The sequence below is a fragment of the Peromyscus maniculatus genome, chromosome 5, assembly GCF_049852395.1.
Source record: "Peromyscus maniculatus bairdii isolate BWxNUB_F1_BW_parent chromosome 5, HU_Pman_BW_mat_3.1, whole genome shotgun sequence".
NCBI classification, from domain to species: Eukaryota; Metazoa; Chordata; class Mammalia; order Rodentia; family Cricetidae; genus Peromyscus; species Peromyscus maniculatus.
Window position 1 is genome coordinate 59,586,168 of NC_134856.1, and position 14,284 is coordinate 59,600,451.

The 14,284-nt window shown below is 47.7% G+C and overlaps 1 protein-coding gene across 2 annotated transcripts in view; it reads right to left on the reverse strand.

Annotated features, from left to right (window-relative positions):
• Egln1 (egl-9 family hypoxia inducible factor 1) overlaps nucleotides 1-14,284 on the reverse strand; it is a 40,192-nt gene continuing 25,908 nt past the window's right edge. Inside the window, exons 2-5 of one of the 2 annotated variants that reach the window (XM_006992829.3) lie at nucleotides 6,494-6,613; nucleotides 4,844-4,980; nucleotides 3,105-3,172; nucleotides 1-2,212 (exon numbers count right to left, since the gene is read on the reverse strand). In XM_006992829.3, the coding sequence (XP_006992891.2) occupies nucleotides 2,154-2,212; nucleotides 3,105-3,172; nucleotides 4,844-4,980; nucleotides 6,494-6,613 (384 nt within the window). In that variant the 3' untranslated portion in view covers nucleotides 1-2,153. The remainder of the gene's footprint in view (nucleotides 2,213-3,104; nucleotides 3,173-4,843; nucleotides 4,981-6,493; nucleotides 6,614-14,284) is intronic. The other variant, XM_076572333.1, reaches the window with a different exon arrangement.

The following is a 14,284-nucleotide window of genomic DNA, read 5'->3' on the forward strand; positions in this document are numbered from 1 at the left end:
TTAAGTTTTTTCAAGAACATTTATACATCTTTTTAATTAGATTAGCTTTACAAGCAACGTGAGAAGCTTTCATAGGAAACACCGCGTCCAAACCATGAGTCTCTATGCAAATCCTGAAGTGCTCTGCCTATTACGGATAAAGGTCTGTTCCACAGCTGCTTAATGTGTTGAATAAACAGCATCATAAAGCTTTCTCTTTAACCAGGATTAACACACAGAGGCCACAAATAGTTTTAAATAGAGCCCTGTTTTGTGCCACTAACATGAAATTAAGAGTTTGAGTATTAAGTGCATGACTCTCCTGATATCTTGATCTTTTCACAAATGACCTCCAGGAAAGTACATAAACTTTCCAGAAGATCTATAGTTTAAATTTCGTCTGGCAAGCACACACCCTCTTGGCAGCAGAGAGTCTGGGACTTGGTACACCAGTAAAGGTCCGATACAAAATATACCAGGGACTCCCACATTGAAAGGCTGCTGCTCCAATCAAATGTCTTCTCCCACCAATGCCAAACAATTTCTCCCAACTCTGAAACATGGTGCTTTTGGAAGGGCCGCCAGGTGGCTAACCTCGCGCTGGCCCTCGGCTGGCAGAGGCACTTGCTGGAGAGGTTGTCAGCGGTTATTGGGGCTGTAGAGAAGGATGTGGGACAGAACTGGACTTCCTGCCATGAGCCCCTCACACAAGCACAGTGCTGAGTAACCCCCAATCCACACTCAGCTTTACTTGATTTTTTTTTCATGTTTTACATGAACAATAGCAATCTCTTAATAAGAATTACTGAGCTTTCCACAGAAAAGGTTTCTAATTGGATTCAAACTAGACAGCTGCTAAGACTGGTGTACGGTGAAACACACAGAAGTCGTTCTGTATACACACATTTTGGCAAAGATCAAGGTCAGAGATAAAACACCCAAGGGGTCAAGGAGTTACACCCCAAATCTGTGCAAACCCAGGCTTTCTAAGGGGACTGTAGAGGTGACCAGAGTCTGGCAGGCCTGGTGTGGTTGTGCCACACCGTCCCTCTTCTCTCTAAAGAGAGAAAAACCCATAAAACAAAGTGTCTGGTTTTACACTTCTTCTCATTTCTAAGCTACACACATGCCTTTCGCACATAGCTGTCCCAGGAGCCGGTGACCATGCTTGAGGCTACAACCACACACATGTCCCCATGCCTGGGGCCACTGGGTGCTCTGCAACAGAACAAGGCTCTGATCTGGGAGGATCTGGAAGCACAGTCGAGCTAAGGAGAAACCACGGGGAAACTGTGCAGTGGGACAGACCGATGGCAGGACAGACCGATGGCAGGACAGACCTGAAGCGGAAGAAGCCCTTTGTCTTGGGAACCAGAGCAGAGAAGGACCTCAAGTTTATTTAGTGCCAGTCACTTAGCTTTGAAAATTAACTTAAAAGATAAACCCTTTTCCTGTGGCGTTTTTCCTCTCATAATTCTGTAAGTTACTTGGTAGTCAGTGGTGACCATCTACTGTTAGGTTTCACTATCACCAAGGTCAAAGCGTGACAGCAGAGACCTTTACAAGTTCAAACTACTGTGAGACAGGCCAAGAAAAACCTGTGGACTTCGGCTGCAACTCAACGCCCTTTCTTTACTTTCAGTCAAAAGAAAACGAATCATCATTCACTGGCGACAATCATCGTAGGAGGTCTTTAGGGCAAAATTTAATAGCATGAAGAGGTTTACAAAAATAGATTGATGTTACTTTGAGGAATAATACTGTAATTTTTTTTTCTTAATTCAGTTTTGATAAATTGTACCTAATACAAAAATTCCCCGAATTCAAACTTGATATAAAAAAGAGATGAAATGAACTCAGTTAGATGATAGATCTGGCAAAATAGAAGAATGAAGAAAATCCTACATAGGGCCCTTGTTTCGTGTCCAGATGGAAAAGCCACTCTCCTCAGACAGCGTCTCCTCTTCAGTCGGTGGCCAAGTGCAGTCACAGAGCTGGAGCTGACCCCACAGCAGTCACAGCAGACGGAACCCTCTGTTGGACAACACCTGGCAAGGTTGCCTGGCTCCCAGCTGGAACGCCAGCCAGGAGTCTCTGCTTATCCCATCCACGAGTCCACAGAAGGCAACGAAGCGGCTGTAGGTGGTGTGAGCACTGCTGGACCTAAGGCCCTGCTAGACGTCTTTGCTGACTGAATTAGGCTTATTGAGTTCAACCCTCACACCTTTTTCACCTGCAAGAAAAAGAGAAGCCTTCACTGACTAAGCTACCCGAGCTCCTGTGACCGCACCCCGAACATGTGAAGCAATGCCTCCTCATTTCTCCAGCGTCCCATGAGGTCCACCCCACCAGCCATTCCCACTGCCACTGTGGCAGGTGCACGGCTCTGCAGATCTCAGAGGGCAAGCAGAGACACCAACAGACACAGCGCCGCTGTCTTTTCACTTAAAGCCACCTGACTATAAAGTAGTGGAAAACCACAGAATGGACGCAAACCATAGCTCTGAACGTAGAGAAAGTGCACTCACATCCTGTCCTTACACTCCTACAAAAAGCTGAGTGGAGTCCTTAGAACTCAGTGAGTGGGTCCTGTGTCCGCTGGGCAGACTTGCAGAGATGTGAGAGGTAAAGCAAAGGCGGGCAAGGGCTCCATCCCTGGGCAGCCCAGGCCACTGTCCCAGGCCATGCAGGCACAGGACAAGTGCATGGCCTACACACAGAGCCGACAGCTGGGAGTCTGCACACCTGTCTTCCGGGCTGGGAGAATATTTTGTTCACCGGTTCTGTGCTGACTCTCCTTGTGGCCACACATTCTTTAGAGGCAGTGTAGAAAAGAAGGGATATCCCTTATCTAAGGGAGAAGGGGAGGGAACTAGGTAACCTGAGGAGCACTGAGGAGTAGCTTGAGGCTCTTAAGGGCCATCACAGAAAAGATCAGTTTGTGTTTGAGTAACTAACTCATACTTGCCTCAAACTTTTGCTAAGCTTTGCACAATCTCAGCAGACAAGAATAAAGACTAACTAAAGAAATCCTTTTGAAAATCTGGCAAAACACTCGTGGACTGTGGCTTTTGGAAAACACCATCCCCAATTGTTCCAGCAGCCTGGCCCCCAGCTGTGTTTACCTGTGAGATATTTTACTTTAGCTCTTGCTCGTTCATCTGCATCAAAATACCAAACAGTTATTGCGTACCTAGAAGGAAATTTAAGACAGGATCAGAATGGTCCCTGGGAAGACAGTGCTCCTGACAACTTCTAATGCCCAAAGCATCCTCAGACTGATGTGTGTAGCGGGCAAGCATGGCTTGTCCACCCCGCAGCTGAGCTGCAGCATCCAAGGGAGGCTCACAGCCTCTCTCCATGCTCACCCGGCCTGCATGGTCAGAAACAGAAGAGGGGAAAGGGCCCAGGGAGCAGGGACAGGGACCGGGACAGAGCAACCCAGGCCAGCAGTCTAACATCTCGGACTGCGTCACTGAGCAAGAGTTAAGCCACACTCAGAAACTTCTAGGATTCCTACCTAGAAAGTCACACTGAGTTTTGACACTGGGTTTGGCTGAACCTTTTTCTAAAAATCCTCACCTAACTGGACTACTTTATCCTACAAATAAATGTGGTATGACAGGTCTGTTCTGAGATACAAGCATGTGGCAGTACCTGCTGATGTAAACAGTGGAGTGAGGGACAGACACTGTGGATGTGAGCATGTGCTTCAGGCCATTGGCTCCTTGTTGACATTAGGTAAGAATATGTGGATCCAGGCCAAAGTTCATAGGAAAAGCAACAACCTAAATAAACAGCCGCCTAACCATGTGAACCCTCCTGAAGAGCCGAATGCAGGCAGAGCCAGCTCCACCAGTGGTGACAGTGCAGTACAGGTACTCTTCCACTGGCCCGCGGCTGCCCGCTCTGCCCAGGCTCCACCCCTCTTTCTACCATGGCCTCTTCCGGGAAACAGGGTTACATGGAGAGTTTTCAATCTCTCTTGCCCCGTGTCCCAGGCTGTCAGTTAACTGCCAATTAGAATTTTGACATAATCAACTCCTCCTAGGGCCCTCGGTCCTAACCAGAAAACCCTGCTCCTTTCTTCTGCGTGTGGCTTCCAGAGCTGCCTTCTTCACATCCATTTGTCTCCAGACTTCAACAGTCTGCCCTCTGCCTGAGCTATACAGACCAAGCTGGGCTCTGGCCTCTGTTCTCTGGCCCAGTGGCCCCTCTCCTGACTGTATCTCTAGCCTCCGATGAGTGCCATGCCTGGACCCCAGGTTTCTTGTCAGGGTACCTATGACTTCAGGCTCCACCATGCAGCTGCTGCCCACAGTGATGTGATCAGTGACGGAAGCACAGCTCAGAAGCGGAAGAGAAAGGACACCCTGGATGGCAGGCATGCACCAGGCATGGCAGCACGTGTGTGTAGCGGCATCACAACCAAAGAGTGCTATCACACCCTTCTCGGCGTGCAGCACACACTTGTGCTCTCAGAATTACTTTTCAAAAAGCTCCTCTTTTTCTTTTTCACTTTTCTAAAAGTTCTGAAAACACCCAATGATCTAGAAATGGGCAGTGTTAGCAGGGGCACCATGGAGGAGGAGGAGGAGGAGGAGGAGGAGGAGGAGGAGGAGGAGGAGGAGGAGGAGGAGGAGGAGGAAGAGGAGGAGGTTGTTCAGTCCTATTCCACCTCAAGCAAAGAGCAGCTAAGAGAAGGCTGACACTCTTAGGACCAAGTACAAATAAGCACTATCATCCAAACTAAGAGGAGGGCCTGGAGAGCAGGCAGGCACTCCCCAGAAACTTTGGGGTTCACCCTTCGACTCACCCCTGCCCTGCCACACTGTCAACCAACTTTCCATGAACAGAACACTACCTTGTAGCATATGCTGGTTGTACTTCGTGAGGGTTGCGTCGGTCAGACCAGAAAAACAGCAGTCTATCAAATTTGGGTTCAATGTCAGCAAACTGGGCTTTGCCTTCTGGGAAAATTCGAAGTATACCTCCACTTACCTGGGAAAAGAAAGTATGTTAGTATGAGCCACCAAGAATGGGACCAGGTTAAGTTGGGGATTGGGAGGAGGTAAGTAACTCAAAATGCTTAGGTGGATTACTTGTGAATATAATTATGTTAATTAACAAGGTGTAATGGTGAGCCGAGACTCCATGTACAACACTAATGCATGGAAAACTTCCTTTTTGTTGTAAGCACTTGAAACAGACAAATACACAAAATCTCCAAACCTGCCTGCAAGTTTTGAAAACCAGCGAGCATTTCTGTTCACACTGATGTCAGCCACTTTGCTGAGTGGCTTCCTCAGTAAAATGGTTGGTTCATCCCATCAGATAAACAATCATCGTGCTTTAACTTACACTTAACAAGAAGGTGAACTTACGGCCTTGAATTTACTTTTTAATCTATGTTTATGTGTATTATGGGAGTTGCTGAGTCCCATGGATCAAATTTAGATCTTCAGGCTTGGCAGCAGGTGTCGGGTCCTATGGAGCCGTACCCACTCCTCTCATTCTGTGCCTGGTCTAAATTCTAATCATAACTGCTAAGAGCTCAACGTCACCCACACAACTCATTTACCTGGACCACAGCTTTCTGTGGCGACTGGACAGTCATCACAGACAGTAGTCTGTCAAGTGCACTGGGAGCCAAGGGGACTCTTCATGAGGACCTGGGGACATGCACCACGTGGTCCTTCTATTTTACACTATGAGGAAAAACACTAGACTAAAATCACCAATCTGGAGATATTCCGTTACTCGTTTTTGTTTTTTGGGACAATAACCCAGGCTTGTGTCTACCCCGCTATGTAGCCAAGGATGATCTTAGCCTCTGATCCTCCTGATTCAACCTCTCAAATGCTGAGGTCACAGGTGTGTACCAGCGAGCCCAGCAAACCAATGCTCCTGAGCAGCTGGGCTCAAAGCTGAAGGGCCCGTGAACGCCTTGCCCTGAACCTAACCTAGAACTCACAGTTAGACAGTAGACGAGGGGCTCATCCCCTGGGGATGTCAGACACTAGGAATATGGCCTGCTTCCTTGCTTTTGTGTGTCACCCAATGCCAAGGCATCCTGCAAACACTTAGAGACCTGTCAGATTGGGAAGACAAATGCATCCTCTCTCTCCACCCTGCTGTTTAAGTGAACTGGCTGGTTGACACTCATCTCCCCCTGGAAACTTTCCCTGAACCAGGCAGCCTTTCCATGTCACTGATGGCCTTGAACTCCTGAATCCCCTGTCTCCACCTCCCAAGCACAGGGACTATTGGTGTGCTCCACCAGACCCACTTCCACCACAGTACCACCTATAGGTACATACTGGACAAGGCATGCCACTATGTTTTAATACATTTGTGTTTGTTTTCAGACACAGTATTATCTGTTCCATTTCACAACAATCCAAGACTGAACCAGACATGAGAGAGAACTGCCCTCTGTTAATCCAGCCTCACCCATAGGAAGTGCAGATATTACTCTGAGGAAAAACCATTACTGCTGAATTCAGTTGCATACCTTGGCGTCCCAGTCTTTATTTAGATAATATATACATGTCACACATCTTCCATCTCCATTTGGGTTATCAACGTGACGGACATAGCCTGTTCCGTTGCCTGGGTAACAAGCAACCATGGCCTGAAAAACAAGGTAAATGGTCCATGAGTGAACATGCTTATGAGACAGAACTCTGACTCACACCTCAGTGTGAGCATAGTAAGATCCCATTTTGGGATAAGGGGAGGTAAGGCTATTCTACGCTGACATTTATAAAGAACACAACATAGGCCAGTGAGCAACCAAAGTGGGGAGAACCCAGCTCAGTGGCAGCTGTGCAGCAATAGAAGGAGCCAACACGGAGGGTCGGGAGACCAAATGATGGAGACCCTGAGCTATCACAAGCCAGTGGCCACTGCTTCAAATAACAAGTCAGAAGAGTTTCTAGACTTCACTGTCCTGACTGTTACATACTCTGGAAACTAAGGTGAGGTGGTTTTTTTTGTTTTTTTAATTTTTATTTTATGTGCATTGGTGTTTTGCCATGGGTGTTGGGTCCTGTGGAACTGGAGTTACAGAGAGGTGTGAGCTGCTATGTGGGTGCTGGGAATTGAACCTAGGTCCTCTGGAAGAGCAGTCAGTGTTCTTAACCATTGAGCCATCTCTCCAGCCCCAAGAAAGTGAGTTTTTGACCTGCTCAGTGGAGCTCTGCCTCCCAGAACTAGCCTTGGTACCCAAATTTGAGGAATGAACTACCCCAACCTGTTGCCACCTGACTCTGAATGGTACTGGTTGAACATAATTTAGATGGCCAACTCCAAATACCCTCTCGTGTCAATGAATAACAGAAACTCAGACTCCGTAACAGCGATTAACCCCTCCTGGGTGGGAACGGAAGCAATGTTTTGCTCAGCTCATCAAGACATAGATTCGGAGATTGTTGGGTGTGATACATCCAGGGGATAAAGTCCACGGAGACACCAAGTTCCTGTGTGCTCTGGGAGCATGCATGTGATCAGCTAACGCTGGGTGGGGTGGGTCAACAGAAACCGTACAGTTGGGAGGAAAACAGGGCACTGTCGGGTCACAGCCTATGACACCCATGACCTCAAGTTGAGGGATCAAAGGAAACTGAAATATCAACAAAGTCATCGACCATCAGATTTAAATATGTGACAAATGCTAATTTTTTTCTCCTCTGAATTTACATTCTTCTTTTATCAACCCCTCAAGGGCACAAGAATTTGAACTTGAAGTGACTTGGACGTCCGTTTTTTGACTGAAATTTATGCCACTGTCGGATACTGATGATAGAAAAGCCCCAGAAGGCTTGTAGGGAAGAGGCGATCAGCAGTCCACCCTGGCAAGCTGCTCAGTGCCACTGTGATTTACGCAACAGCCGCCTCCACCTTCCTGTCAGCTGACGGCAGTTCAGAGTACAGAACTGGAAGGGAGACCGCTTCCAGATAAATCCCCAGGAATGGTTACCTAATGTTTCAAAAGTCATCCACCATTAGATTTAGATATGTGACAAACACTAATTTTTAAAATTCACAGTCAACTGACCAGTGGTCCATCTCTTAACGGACTGGGAAGCATTTTGAGCCTGACTCTTTGAACACAGTGCCATTGCCCTCGACGCCCCGACGGCCTGCCTGCTCTCCATCACAGGCAGGAAGGACTGCTGGTGAGCATCCCTTACGTCTCTATTTGTCCTGACTCGGAATGGACTTCATCAACATTTGTTTTAGTGCTAGTGGCTAGCGATGATGGAATGGCCTGGGATGAGGGTTTCAGACTGCTCAGCGAAGGAGCCCATCACCAGCTGCCAACTGTCGGAGGGTACCAGTTCAGCAGCAAGACCCTCCCACTTGTAGAGAGTGGGGTGGGGAGGAACTTAAAACCTCAGTTCTCTCCTACTGTGATCTCGGTTCAAAAAGTAAGTTGGGGAGGGGGGTGAGATGGCTCAGTGGAAAACCATTTGCTGTGTGAGCCAGATGGCCTGAAATCAATTCCTGGGGCCCACGTAAAGGTGGGAGAGAACCAACTCCACCAAGTTTCCTCTGACCTCCGCACATGCACACCTCCCCCACATGCACACAACAGTTTAAAGTGAGTTTGGACCCTGAACCTATCTGGTAATTCCAGTAAGGAGTGGATGGGGAGTCCTCCTCGGCCCACCCACACTGGCTGCCCATCCATCTCTTCAGTTAGCAAATACATTTTCGGACTTACCATACATGTCCATACACATACAGGCCCTGGGACTAATATGATGATCAAAAGAGACAAAGTTTCTTGCGTTCATTGATTCATTCATTCATTACCTGGGTTTCAGAGACAAGGTTTCACCATGTAGCTCAGGCTGGCCTGCCTTGGCCTCCCGAATCCTGGAGTCACAGGTGTGTAGTGTACCCAGCTATTCTTGCTTGCATTTATTATAAACTCTAGGTCAGTGGTGTCAGCCCATAGACATATATAATGTAAGGTCAGTGTGACGGCTATTCTTGGTTGTCAATTTGACTATATCTGGAATTAATTAAAACCCCAAAATGGCTAGCCACATCTGTGAGGGATTTGTACTTAACTACATCATTTGGGATTGGAAGATCCACTTCTAATTCAGATCATTGAAGTGGGAAGACACACCTTTAATGCAGATCTTTTGAGGTGAGATGAACCTACATGAACAGCATGGAAGAAGAAAGCTTGCTCTCTTTCTTGCTTCTTCCCACCCTCGACAGGAGGTCCATTTCTTTACTAGCATTAGAGCCTACTTCTCTGGGATTTTGGCAAATACTGAAGACCAGCTGAGACATCCAGCCTCACAGACTGAATAACTACTGGATTCTTGGACCTTCCATACATAGGCAGCCATTGTTGGATTAGCCAGACCACAGCCTGTAAGTGCTTCTAATAAATCCCCTTTCTGTACAGAGAGACTCATTTAAGTTCTGCTACTCCAGAGAACCTTGACCAATACAGTTAGGTAATGCGAAGTTATTTATCTTTTCCCAAGACAGGAAATCCTAGAACATGGCACGTCTGCTCCCAGGAGCTGACTGGTGATTGGGGTTCAGAAGGAAGGGCCATCTGATGAAGCACAGCTGTGCCTGGGCATCACCCATGAGGACAGCAGTCTGGGATACTGTGGCCCAAAAAGCCAGAAGGGGATCAAGAAACACGGAACTGTAGATACTATTCTGAAACTAACAAAAAGTCAGATGTCTAATGCACATCTGTAATTCCAGCATTCAGGAGATGAAGGCAAGAGGACCACTCAATTACAGGCCAGCCTGAGCTAGAGAGACCCTGCCTCAAACAAAACAAAAACAAGCCTCAGAAGTGATAGGAGCTAATGGCGAGCACACCTCACTAATGCTTTAAAATCAGACCTGTACAAGACGGCGCCAACTGTGGAGAGTTGGCATCACTCAGCAATATTTGCGGCTGCTCACCATCAATCAGCCAATGCACTCTAAGTAAGTGTATCCACCACACCAGGTGAGGGGCCCAAACCGTCGCTCTCAAAGATCTTCATCCACCTGCCAAGGAAACTGAGGCCAGAAAGGCTAGTTTGTGTTTTCACACCAGGTGGATGCAGGGAATGTGGTTCTGGAAGTCAGTCCCTGAAGCAAGGCCAAACTACAGCACTGAAGGGTTCCACAGACTGGGGTGACCAATGCAGTCTCAAAGGGAGAAATAAAGGAGACTGTACAAGGTCGGGCTTCGTGGCCACAGAGCCAACTCCGTTCACAGAAGCAGCTGGCTAAGGAGTGGGAGGAGGAGGAGAGGATGGATCACATAGAGGGCAGAGTGTGGATGAGACAGCACCAAGTCTCAATTTCAATTCAGTGAAGTAAACATCCATTTCATTATGCTAATTAGCTTTCCAGTCCCTGTGATATCTCCACCTCCTGCATCATCATACTTGTCTTAGTACCTAGTACCTTAGTACCTTGGGGCCCCAATGCTCTGGGGATGCAGATACTAGGGACGGAAGAGCAGGGCCACTAGGCCTGCAGTTAGCTTGCCTCCTCAGTCACCTTGCCCGTGTCAGCCCTAGGACAGGCAGCAACAACTATGGAAAGCTACACCGAGTTCCAAACAAAGCTAGCAAACAAAAAAGTCAGAAGACGGAGCAGTGTGATGGCCGGACCCCAACGGTGTCCTGTCCCTGAGCTAACTCTGCAGGCACCAATTCTGGATGTCTCTACTTCCTGGAAGGAAAACATCTGAGGAAGCAAGCTATGAAACTACATTTTTCCTCCTTTCTGATATGAAAACACACAGGACAGAGGACATTCTCATGAGGGCAAACACCATAAAGTTGTTTCTTCTCACCCAGAGAATAAAAGGAAGGAAGAGGTTGGCCATCTCTCTCTGGAGTCCAAGGTGTGTTTATTTCTGGCAATGGATGGCTTCAGCATGAGGCTGAACCAAATACGTTTCTTTGCCTACCCCTCTTCTCCCCAAAGCGAACTGTTTGGAAACTGAGATTGTTTAATGCTAAGAAAACCAAAACTTGACAGGTTCTGAAATTATTTTCACTCTGAACGAGAGGAAAAGGTCTGTGATCTGATGGTTCGCCCTGCCCGAGTTTCTTGTCTTAAGCATGCAGCGGGTGCACTCCAGAAAGGTGATGCTGGCCTTCACCTGTCACTCCCTCCAGGTCAAGCACACTCCCATCTGGTCTTCACGGCCAACACCCACCCCCCTCGCCCTTGTGTGCTGGCTTGATTGTGAGTGCACTTCTTTTGTTCTTTATTAAACAGTCTCCCTCTATAGCCCAGGATGGCCTCAGACTCAAGATCGTTCTGTACCAGCCACCCCAGGGCTGGGATTCTAGGTGTACAGCACACACTTGGTCATGCACATGCACACACACACACACACACACACACACACACACACACACACACTCATGCACGCACTCCAGCACACACTAAGCTATCTATGTCTGTAGAAGAGTTCTATCCAGCATGCTGTGGTTTCATCTGGCACTATCTGCTGCATGTTTATAAGAACGTTAAGTACACGCTGCAGGTGGCTGCACACGGCCCTCGGTTGCAGGTAGGAAGAAATCAAGTTTCCTAAAGCCTCCCCTCCCCAGTGACTCTGCACAAGGCCAGCAGCCTTCCATGTCTCTTGAGCCCTCATTCCCACCACCTCCAGAGCAATCCTCTGGGGCCTCAGCCTCTTTCTTCAGAGCCCCTGTGTCTTTGGGCCACAGTTTTCTGTTAGCCCAGGTTTACTCTTCATATCCCAAAGACTGCTGAGACTCCAACAGCTGGTCTACCCTGGTCGTCTGACCAATATGATGGCATGTCAGTCGTCTGCAGGCAGAGCTTCACACGCTGCTATTCAGTGTCACATCTGGATAGCCTGTCAGCATAGGAAATTCATTTTAGTTCTGTAGGGTGACAAGACCCAGTGCTCACTAAAGTGACTGATGGGGGTATGATAAGAATGGGGGCCAAAACTGTAAGGACACGGATGACTAAAGACTAATGACTAAGCTGTAAACAAATTAATAACAGAGGAAGAACCAACCACTCACACATGTGGCCACTAGCCGGTGAAATACAATCTGCACAAACTAAACACAAGCTTTCCTCTTTACAGATCCCACACCCAGGGTCTGTCTGCCCAGAGGAACTGAGTATATCCTAGCTCACATTTATTTCAATAACTCACACCAGTAAAAGAACTCACCAATTAAGCTTTCCTACCAATCCTCCTGCCTCAGCCTTCCAAGTACTAGTATTACGTGTATAAGTCACTATGCCTGGCTTAAATTCTGCTTTAAAAATGGAAAACAAAAACCCAAAAACAAAAACCCAAAGCCAACCACACAAAAGCAACAGACAACACTCAGGGTTTATCAAGATAGAGTATGCACGTGTCCTTATGCTGAGACCCTCACGGCATCTTCCATTTAATCCTCAGGGTTCCTAGAGGGCACTACTCCCATTTTTAAAAAGCCGGCTATAAGAGGGGTGGGGGAGACAGCTTGGCAGAGCAAGCATCTTTTTTGTTTTATTTTTTAGACAGGCTCTTAGGTTGAGTTGCCTCAAACTCACTGGCTAGCCAAAGGTGACCTTGAATGCCTGCTCCTCCTGCCTCCACCTCCTCGGTGCTGAGATTGTAGGCATGCATCGATAACTACATCCCAGTCCTACTCTCAAAAAGTTATCTTTTTAAAAACAACAACAAAAATGAAAGAGCTAGGACTATGGGTGACCATCAGCTTCAAAGAGCCGCTAAGCAGCTGAGCAATACAGAGGAGGAGAGATGGTCCTACAGATTCTACAGGATGCAGGCCAGGCCTGACGGCTGCAGCCGTTCCTGGGGGCACATTAGAGGAAGACTGCTGATAAAGTGGTGTTAAGTCTCTAACACACAAAGAAATCAGAAAGGGGGGCTGGAGGGGTGGCTCAGTGGTTAAGAGCAGAGGACCCAGGTCCAGTCCCCAGCACCCCTATGGCAGCTTACAGCCATCCTTAACTCCAGTTCCAGGGGACCTACACCCTCTTCTGGTCTCCTAGGGCACTGCACATATGTAGTGCACACATATACATGAGGGCAAAACATTTACATACATAAAATAAAAATAAATCTTAAAAAAGTTTTGTTTTGTTTTTTAATGAAGAATGGCCAATCACAGACAACGAGGAAGGGCTGGAAAGACACAGTCCTGGTAGACTACTATGCTCTCTGGGCCCCAGAACTAGGTCAGACAGACCACAGGAACATGACTAAGTGTGTACAACTGGTTAAACTGTGTTTGTCTTCCTAGAAGGGAGCAAGACATTAAGGAGGATTCAGAACAGAGGGACCTGCCAGGATCTGTACCTGAGCTCTAACTGTGCCGCCGCGGTTAACTGGCTGGGTCACTCTGGACCAATTACTTATTCTCTCTGTACTCAGCGGCCCTTGCCTGTAAAGTGAAAACAGCAGCAGCACACTGCCTGCAAAGCTAGCCAACCAGCACACGAGAAGTGCTACAAACTGTGCCTGGTGCACAGACAGCAGTAACACCAGCTGCACCTAACAGCTCCAGGACCCTGGAGAAGTTGGTCTCCATCCTGGAGCTGTTTCTTCATTTCACCTGCCTCGAGGGGAGTGGACAGGGGAGCCAGGCAGGCATTCGCAAGTATCTTCGTTATAACATCTAAGAGGTCTTGATAGAGGCCAAGCGCATTCAATCCTTACAGTGACTGTATAAGACCCTGTTCTATGGAGGTGTGGTCAGAACAGCAAGGCAACCTGAAGCCAGACAGTGGAGGCACCTGGCCAGATGGTAAGCCCAGGTATGCTGGACCCTCTGGCCTGGTTCTGTGTGCTCCCCCCTCATGTTCAGGCAACTCTGAAGCTAAGCATGTGCCACCTTGCTGAATATAAACGTTTATTTTTTCAAATGGGAAGTAGAAGACGGATGTCTCTAGCTGGGCACCACTGCCATGCAGAAGGAGATACAATGTGGCAGAGGCAGAAGTGCCCAATGTCTGCTCTGTCTGCCCTCACATGGTGGGGTACCTGCCTACCTGGCCCGGCTGCACCCTGCTGAAGCACAACCCAGCACACCCTGGGGTGCCATCTCTATCTCCTGAGAATACTCAATTCTAACAAACAGGATACTCAGAAAAACTCATTCTGATAAGGAAATGCTTGACATGAGACTATGAGTCCGTCCCCCCCCCAAAAAAAAAAGTATTAAGGAAACACTAGATATGGTTTTGCAAATATTATTACAAAAGTTAAACGAAATCAAGAGACATTTCCACAGTCCCCAGAGATGAACTAAAAATG